This window comes from Mizuhopecten yessoensis, unplaced genomic scaffold (assembly GCF_002113885.1).
Source record: "Mizuhopecten yessoensis strain PY_sf001 unplaced genomic scaffold, ASM211388v2 scaffold3575, whole genome shotgun sequence".
NCBI lineage: Eukaryota > Metazoa > Mollusca > Bivalvia > Pectinida > Pectinidae > Mizuhopecten > Mizuhopecten yessoensis.
The window spans coordinates 1,322,708-1,332,432 of NW_018405113.1; the positions used below are offsets into that span (position 1 = coordinate 1,322,708).

At 33.8% G+C, this 9,725-nt stretch overlaps 1 protein-coding gene across 1 annotated transcript; it reads left to right on the forward strand.

The window, feature by feature from the left end:
- Window positions 1-242: 242 nt before the first annotated feature.
- LOC110447693 (UPF0676 protein C1494.01-like) lies at window positions 243-9,679 on the forward strand. The gene is made up of 8 exons (XM_021493539.1): window positions 243-383; window positions 2,117-2,235; window positions 3,579-3,645; window positions 6,081-6,191; window positions 6,735-6,834; window positions 7,555-7,643; window positions 8,337-8,447; window positions 9,503-9,679. The coding sequence occupies exons 1-8, from the start codon at window positions 243-245 to the stop codon at window positions 9,677-9,679; spliced, it is 915 nt and encodes a 304-aa protein (XP_021349214.1).
- Window positions 9,680-9,725: the final 46 nt, after the last annotated feature.

A 9,725-nucleotide genomic window follows, 5' to 3' on the forward strand; every position in this document is an offset into this window, starting at 1 on the left:
TAGAAATTCACTTGAGGTGTAACAACATGACTTACGTCACATGTTGTGCAGGAAATTGTCGTATCTGGTCTCTTGTTGATATTCGTCTTGTTTTGAAGTCTATCTCACGTCGTATTTACTAGTGGATGTTAATGCTTTGGTAAAGTATAATATACAGTATTTCTGTAATACATAAATAGGAATACGAAGCGAGGACTTCCTTGGCTGCAATGGCGAATAAGGTGAATGTCCCAATAGTAGACATGTCGGTGTACGGCCTGGATGTGGTCAGTGAGAACGCTGTGGAAAGAGAGACTGTCCAGTCTGTGGCCGAAGACTTATGTGGAGCCTTGAGTGACGTCGGCTTCTGTTACATCAAAAATCACGGAATCCCCCAGTCTTTGGTATGTAAACGTCTTTTATTTCAACACGTACACCTACATACATCAACATGCTATAGTACGTGACAAGAATAGGCTAAGATTGTTATTTACATATGAGTGAAGTATTAAAATGCATTCCGTTCAGAAAAATGGTGTCCTATTCATACGAGCAGTATTTGTAGGGTTTTTATAACTCTGAATGCAACCGATTACCAAACAAGATTTATGGTCTCATAAATCACAGCTTATAATGGTATGTTTATAAAGAGCCAATGTAGAAGAAATGAAACCACGTGTACTTTTCACGCAACCCGGTATTTTACTGCATAGGCGATAAACATATAAACGCCTCTTGATATCAGTATATGAAGTAAAATTAGAGCTCGATAAAACATAAAACTGACTTAAAATCAGAATTACAAACTACTACATGCTACTCTTTAAATAGAGAAAGTCCAATGTGTCCTTGTCAGAAATCGACCTAGTCTGATTTGTAATTGATTTGAATATGCAAATGAATCCAATCTCTAATCATTACAAAAAAAATCTCAAAACAAAGTGAAATTCGAACTGTTATTAAATGTGAATGCCGAACACTGCCACGCGGGGTTTTTTTCGTTATCCATTTTTCCTTTTGACTGTACTATTTTTCGTAACTGCTTTAAGGCTAAAACGGAAATATTTGGAAAAAAAATGAAACAAATGTCTTCCAGATTTTTTAAATTTTATTTCGATGATTAAAGGACAAGTCGCTTAATATAAATTGGGAGGGAGAGTCCAACCTTACCTATAAAGCCTAATTATAGAACCACAGGATTGTGATTTGTGGTTGTGTGTGCACACGGTAACGGCCTGTTGAGTATTTACAAAATACAGTATCATGTATCATGTCAGCTTAAATTCTGTTTATAAACTTAATGGCGTAGGGTTGTGATTCTGCTGCAAAATAACTGATATGGCTAACCATCAGTTCCTTGCTTACAAGATGGATCTCTCTGTTAAAATGTATTGTTGGTGATTATTTGCATGTAATGTAAGCATATATTGCAATGAAGATATTAGGGCACAACTCGGTGTATAGGAAGACGAATACTTTCAGCAATTAGAAGAAAATTGGTCACGCCAGTATGAGGTCAGACGAGGTTGGCTGTAGAAGAGATGATGATGCACATATATTTTAACGATAGGTGATATTATACAATTATATTGATTTAATAACACTATACTTACATCAAATATTCTACAAAAGAAACGTGTATGAGTACATCCTTTGACTTTTATAATAAAGAGCATAATAGTAGAGTATATTTGATTATTTTTGTGTAACTATTTTATAAAATATATATGATATACGTTGGATGCAGTTTGTAATACTGAATCTTCCATTCAATACATACAGATTGGAAACATTAACGCTTTACTATCGAAGTTCAACATGGTCTGAAACCTGGAAATACATACTTTTAGATTGATTTTCTTTCTTTTTCTTTCTTTTACTAACATACATATTTTCGCAAATTAGTATGCACTCGCGAAGTTTAATTCCTCTCTAAAATGAGCAAATATGCAGTTTGATGATAGTAATATTATAGCAAAATGATAATATTGCAAAATGCCCTTTTTTCATAAAAAGCGCGAATATGTAAAACAATTTCATATTTGTAAACGGTATATAACGGGGAAAATATTTAATATCAAGAATAATATCAAATAGTTTTCATTTAAATATAATAACGGGTTATATATGTTTTTAGATTGATAAAATGCACGCTGCGAACAAAACGTTCTTTGAAATGCCAGTTGAGTACAAGAATGCCTACCTTCGTCCTCGTAACGGACAGCTTCATGGATGGGTACCCTTCGAGACAGAAACGTAATGTATCATACTTTGTCCTTAAAACGCAGCTTTTCTAGTATCTAATAATCAATCCCCATATCAGTTATTATGGTAATGTATCTTTTTTGCGTAAATTTTCCGTTAGATATGATCACAAAATATAATGAGAAATAAATTTTTAAAAGGATGAATTTATACCGCTTGTAGGTTTTTGTTCTGTTGATGAATCGAAAAATCCTTAGTTAGGAAATTTTTGGAAGCTCAGGTGCAAAAAATACGTATTTGAGTGAATCAAGTAATTTTGTCTTTCTTTTTATAAACAATACATGGCTTTTGAAAATATACATACATTAACTGTAATATTGCAAAAGGAAATCCTCAAGGGTCACATACCACACTCCATAGAATTACTAGACATACATGTGTTTTATTATTTAAAAGAGATTTCAAACGTCATGTGTAGCCCCTACGACTTTGGTCAACTCTCAGTATTACGTATCAAGTCCTCTGGTCGTGATCCTAAGATTATAATCGTAGTCAGTGTATTTGATAAACAGACAAACATCCATCGAGTACATACCTTTACTATGTAGGGTTATGGTTGCAACTTCGTCGTCTTCATTACACACACTTGATGAGGCGGACTCGTATTTCAGTTGTTTAGGGCGAAGCGATTCGGCTTTTGAAGAACATGGATCATTACTGGTTGTAGCATTTAACGGACTCCTGTGTCTCTTAAGTGCGTTCTCGTGTCTGGAGACTGCATGTTAATTACCCGGTCAATTAGATGACGTTTATATACGTCCGGGTTTTGCATAAGTTGGACCTCTTTAGGTCTCAGGAATTGTTATGTTTGTTCGCTTGTAACCGACCTCGTGTACAGTTCACCCTTGTATGTAAGTAGACCTGGATCCAAACTTTCAACAAAGTCATCTGCCGATTTTGAGTCGTCCATGTTGATTCTGAGCACGTTTCCTTCATAATCACACATCACGCACTATGCAACTAGAAGGTACCGCCCATTTTAAATGCAGCCAATGAGAGCCGTCGATACATCATCAAAGTGTCGAACAATTACCTAACACTGCAAAGTTACTGACGCAACTCAACAATCAACTAATCAAATAAAATCGTCCACACTTGCTGTTCGCCGACAGGCAATACTGGACAAATATACTTTCATCAGTACATTTACTTTTGTTCCTTCTGGGGTTGATATTTGCATATTTTGTTAAATAAATAAAAATTGAAATTACATATGTCTTTTTAATATATAAAAAAAATACTGCTGAATTAATTGCCAAGCTGTATAAAATATCTATGCTCTGTTGCTGGTGCTTTTTGGTTGAATTAAAAGTTTTGGGCTCTTTGATCTTTAGGATAAATGCAGAGAGGACCGTTGACTATAAAGAGGGGTTTAACTACATGCCAGCGGATAACATTGAGGTCAGTATTACTTAACAATCAACATCTGCGCGTGTGTTATATTGGAATGTATATATAACCATTGTGAGAATGTATTGAGAAAAAAATAGAAATTGACATATGTAACAAAACTCTTTTTTCCCTTACAATTTCACGTGCCCTTAATATTCTAATACATATTTTATTTTGTTGCTGCACATTTTTTTAAATGTGTGGCTTTTTTCGCTTTGCTAGGGCAGATTTGACCGTGACCTGCAAGAAGAATAAATAGTTAAAACCTTATTTACCCGATCATCGGTCTTTTATAAGCTAGTCGCCTCCTGACCACCTTGACTTCTCATTAACTGTTTAATATTGTATCGGACTGTGCAAATCGCTGAGGCATCGTCATATTGGTCTAATAATATTTTCCTACATTGGATAATTCTCTAACATTATTTATGCTAAGTTATTGTATTAATCTAAAAATGGAGGTTTTTTTTGTAATAGTATTGTTTAATTAATTTGTGCCTTGAATCGCTTTAAAATGGACAAATCAAAATAAAATTGAACTCGTCTCCTATATCTCAAATTATATTTGGTACAAATCCTGTTACTGCGAATGCCGTTATGATGTCATCCAATTTCTATATTTAATCTAACAGGCGATATCCTAAATCCTGTTTACATTTGTTTGTATTTACTTTCAAGAGGTTTACTTAAATAAGATTGAATACAATGACTATCTACATACATTAAGTTTTCAATAAGATTCATCAGTTTGGAAATATGTGATATCAAGTTCAAGTTTATTCAAGTTTTATTCGAACAATTAGCCATTGGCCCATCAGTATACAAAACATATTATACACAAATCATGAACAATGTACAGAGAATGAAGACAATCATATTCCATTATAATACCCTTAATTTGTTTGCCTCATATATGAATTTTCCTAGTATACACAATTCTTTAATATTATGGGCACTCAATAACTGAACGGCTTTAAACACAGATGTTTATTTCGAATTTTGGAATTTAGAACAGATTAATAAAAAATGAAATTCGTCCTCTACCTCAGAGGGGGAGTTCACTGTTTACAATATCTACGTTCTCTAGGTATATTATTATACCTTCCAACTTCTACAGCCAAAGAATGTGTAGATGTTCGGATGCGAGTTAAACAAATGCGATATTTCATTGGTATATATTTTGTGAGGTAAAATTGTAATGATTTTCCAAAATCAATGATATTTTTATACAATAAACATTTTGGAGAGTTTTCCATTGAGGCCCTTTGGGATTGTATGCCTTGATCAAAAATTCTTTGTTTTATCAATGGTAATAACACATTTTGCTGAGAAATACATGGATTTAACCAAACAGCACTAAGACCTAGATTATTCAATTCATCTCTTACTGCTTTAGCCCAGTTGAAATCATTTTTACTACAACATTTTAATAATAAAAACTAGAGGAAGTGGATTTGATACAATTTTAAGATTTTAAGATCTTAAACCAATATTTCAAAGGTTTACTTTCTACACAAACAGTTAATGTACGTATTAAACGTGTCGCAACGTTTCAAGACCGACAGGTCCCTTTGACAAGCTATGACTCAGTGAGCGATTGGTATTTTTGTAAATTGTTATGTCACTCGACATAACTATTAAGACTATTAAGTGTTGATATAAAATCCCTTTAGGTGAAGCTGTTACTTTTGACAATATGTTTTGATTGGGAGTTTCTATCAGTCTCTGTTCTATTATCTAAAAAAAAAGAGTAAATGACAAGGAAGTGTCAAACATGTAATTAAGTCCTAAGGTTGCTAACTCATTCTTGATATTTCTTACCCACAAATCATTCTCGCTCACAAACTCATCGTTAAAGATTCGTTTCTATGTAGAATAGATCCAGCATAATTCATATTGGTAATCTTCTTGTTTTGGAGTCTACTGCCTGGGTTAGTGTATGTATAATATTAAGATCGGCAACATTCGAACTACCAATTAGTTTATTATACCATTTTATAAGAAATCGACGCATTCAATTTAAATAAATAGATAGTTACTGATATTTACTAATATTTTTGAAAACATGATAATGATTAATACTTCGTTATGAAAATATTTAATACGAAATGAGGAACAGTATCAAAGTGGACATCATAAGTGTCTTCACAAATTTAAAACGTGACTACTAGATACATGTACAGCACTTCGATAACAAGTGTTGACTAGCTGGGAATAAACCAATTGTATGCATGTTTATTCTTGAAATGTCTGAACATGGAATTTTTTTATTTTTCTGATAATTATGCATATCTATGTTGTTATTTTGCGTAGAAATCTACTTGTAATTTCTAAAGCGATTTCATAACTTGTTTCAAAAGTGAAATCATTGGAAATAAAATCGATTTTTTTTTTTTAGCAGATCCTTTTTTTTATTATTATTTGCTCTTCTTTGTATAAAACAGTTGTGGCCTGATGTTGAAAACTTCGAATCCAGCGTGAAGGAGGTCTACAACAAATCTCACCAGCTAGCCTTGAGGATACTGGATTTGGTGTCGATCGGGTTAAAATTAGAGGTAAATTGTGTATTAAAAGGTTCTATAACGAGTGATGTTTGGTTATCATGTTTATCTAACTTGAGTTAGTTAATTTTTAAAATTATATAAAAACACGAGTTTACCGTATGTATATTACAATTTGAAAACTAACTAATGAGAGTTAGGAAAAGATGATAACCAGCTATCGCGAGTTTCGGAGCTTTTTATTATAGCAACGTTCGTTTTGTCTCCTAGCATGTTTATCCCATGGATGGCGAGTGAGGAAACCTATAGAGGTCGTTGGAGAAAAGTCTGTATTCCCAGTGGCGTAGCATACATGTATGCTTGTATGCTCAAGCATACACTAAAATGTTCAAGAATATTTTTTTTCTATTAGATAATTTTTTTTATATATATATATAATTGAAAGGAAAGTATTTAAAAAAGTCGAGTTTTGATATTAAATTATCAGACTAAAAGCTGTTTCCAGAGTACAAGTTGCTTCTAGGGCCTAGTAGAATTCCTTTTTAGCTATGTGAGGGCGAAAACCCCATAGACTCTCATCTGTATTCCTACTTAAAGGACGGAGCGTTCCTGAGAAAATGTCACAAGTTGATTAGTCAAAAAGGCAATACCACACTCATGAGGAACAATTATTACCCAACGATTCCGAAGGATAAAGGTAAGCTTAGAGTTCGTGAAAATATTGCAAAATGGGTGAGAATGCAAAACTAGAACTTATAAAAATAATCATCAAAAATCTTCGAACGTTAAACAGCATTACATTTATACAATTAAGGCTGCAAAAAATATATTTTGAACGATGCTCTGATTAAAAAACACTTTTTCCAAATCTTCGTATATAGTTTGTGGTGGCAAGTCAGTAATAATAGTGACATTGGAGTTTCCTTCTACGCATGCGTTAAGCTGAAAAAATACAACATTAATGGTTACTCTAACATAAATTGGGTACCATTCCGCTAAAAACGTTCACTCCCAAAATACTGACATCTAATGTCAAAAACCTCACAGTGTTGGTATTTAGATAACTTAAGTGATCCGCATCTAAACAAACACGGACTCTTTTATAATTCTCAATTTATAAAATATTGTAAAGACTTTTAATCGGATGGGGTTAGTTTCTTGTTAAACAAATATTGAAAAAAAAACATTTTTGATCCTTGTTTTAAAATTTCAAAGGGCAACGAAGATTTGTCTTGCACCGGAGGGCTGTAAAAACATGGTTAGTTATGTGTTGATATGTCTCCAAGTCACCAAAAGTATATTTTATAAGAAATTATCGTATTAGAGACTGATATTTCCAGCGTACATTAAGCTATATTGTGTAAATTGTCAATAGTGATGCATCTACAAGCGGCACACCTTCTGTTTTGCTTTGTAGCAGTCAATCCGAAACAAGCGCGATTTGGAGAACACTCGGACTATGGCACCTTGACTTTGCTTTATCAGGATAACGTGTCCGGTCTAGAGGTAGGATTTCAGCATTATTTAACTTGAATATATTTTTACTGTTAATGGAGCTATAACACAAAAAAACGGAGTGTACTCTAAATAAACAGCGAAGCGACGTTACAAGCGGCGACGTCTTTATTTTATGTTATGGGCCGATAACATATTTTTCAGGCCATTGAAAAGGTTTGTTACAAGCGAGATTAAATTATATGTTGATCCCTGGTAAAAATAAGGCAAAACGAAACATGTGTTTCAAGTACCCCGACCTACCCTAAATTTTCCTACCGATCCTAGCACATGTATCCAAAATTTATTATTTATCCAGGCAAAGCTCCGAGTAACTCATTATATTGTAATTTCTTCCTGTTCGATTAACCTCACCTAATTCTTGACAGCTTACTTTCTACTGTAATGTGTAGAAACGCTTTGTAAAATTTGATACAATGTATAGTATTGATCCATGCATGTTACCTGAAACACGTATATTGTTTTGGTCTAACGTCGCAACAGAGAGGGAGCTATTTCCATATTATATCATTGTCAATATTGTAAAATGTATTGTTTTTTATACGAAAAGAAACTCTTAGAGTGGTACAAAATATTTTATGCATATTTGAAAACATGTTCTTGAGAACTATTGTAAAATCCATCTTTTTTTATTCCTTCTTATTTGTAACAAAATCGTCAACACTTTTAACATGCTCTTCCAAGATAAGAACACTTGAAGGAGAGTACATTCCAATAGCTCCTATACCCGACACTGTATTGATCAACATTGGGGACCTGATGCAGAGATGGTCTTCCGACAAACTCATCGCCACGGTGAGTTGATATTATTTTACAGGTTTCTGGTCGTCAAATTCAGTGCCGTAGCTAACAGTAGTATTTCATCCCTGGATTGACTCAGTCCAAAGAAAAGTTTACCATTTTCCGTATTTTTCTTCAAATTATTTCGAATATACAGTGGAAAGATAACTACAGGTGTCCTATATGAAAGAAAACCATTGTCATTTACAAAACTGGAACTAAGATTCAAAGGCTAAGTCATACACCCCGTATGATTCTCATACCTTAAACCTGAACAGTCACAATAATAATAATAATATACAACATTTATATAGCGCCCTATATAATTTGTAAAATTACTCTAAGGCTCTTTACAACATATGGATAATAGTAATGGTTATAATTGTGAAAACAAACAACAAAGGCTTGCAATCACTTTCATACATTTAACAAACAATGTGCACATAATTGAACAAATAAAAGGGTGGTATTTACATGACGTCTTTGCAAAGATTCTAAAATGCAGACGTGAAGAGGTGAGTTTTTATGTCCCTCTTGAACTTGGCCAGGGTATTTGACTTCCTAATAGCAGATGGTAAGCTATTCCACAACGTAGCCGAAACCCTCCCAAAGCATCTGTTTCCGTAGGTCACAGTACGAGATTTTGGGACACACAACAAAGATTCTGACTCCGACCGCAGTGATCTTGACGGCTGATACAGGGTAACAAGCTCCTGTAGGTACTGAGGAGCTGTTCCATTCAGTGCCTTGTAATGCTGCAACCTCCCTTCACATAGGAAGATGTCATTGGTCGGTGTGTGGAAAGTCCAAAACAAAAATGCAGTTCTAAGAAATAGTTTGATGAAGTTGTATCCACAAAGCGACAAACAAGCAGACATAGATAAGCCTGACTCCACTATCCTCAATTGTTCCTGACATGATGACGGCTGAATATCGATGAAATATCCAAGGTTCATTTTGATGCACACAAGTGACAACATTTCAATACAAAATCTGGTTTCCATTTCTTGATATTTAATTAGCTTATCGGATATTTAATTTACAAAATAAAACATGTTCATTTTTTTCAGAAACATCGAGTTTTGATTCCTGATCATGAGGATAGAAGGAGAAAGGTTCGACAATCCACTGCCTTTTTCATCGTTCCAGACGAAGAAACTATGATAGAGTGCCTTGACAACTCAAAAAAGTATGAGCCTGTATCAAGTAAAGACTATCTGACGATGATGTTGAAACCAACATACTAATGGTGATGGTCATAAAAATGTCTGCATTGTGAATATTTATTGATCA

Coding starts and splice junctions, on each gene's coding strand:
- LOC110447693 (XM_021493539.1), top strand. CDS start 243: ATGTCGGTGTACGGCCTGGATGTGGTCAGTGAGAACGCTGTGGAAAGA. Junction 6,192..6,734: donor CGATCGGGTTAAAATTAGAG/GTAAATTGTGTA, acceptor TCCTACTTAAAG/GACGGAGCGTTCCTGAGAAA. Junction 7,644..8,336: donor ATAACGTGTCCGGTCTAGAG/GTAGGATTTCAG, acceptor TGCTCTTCCAAG/ATAAGAACACTTGAAGGAGA.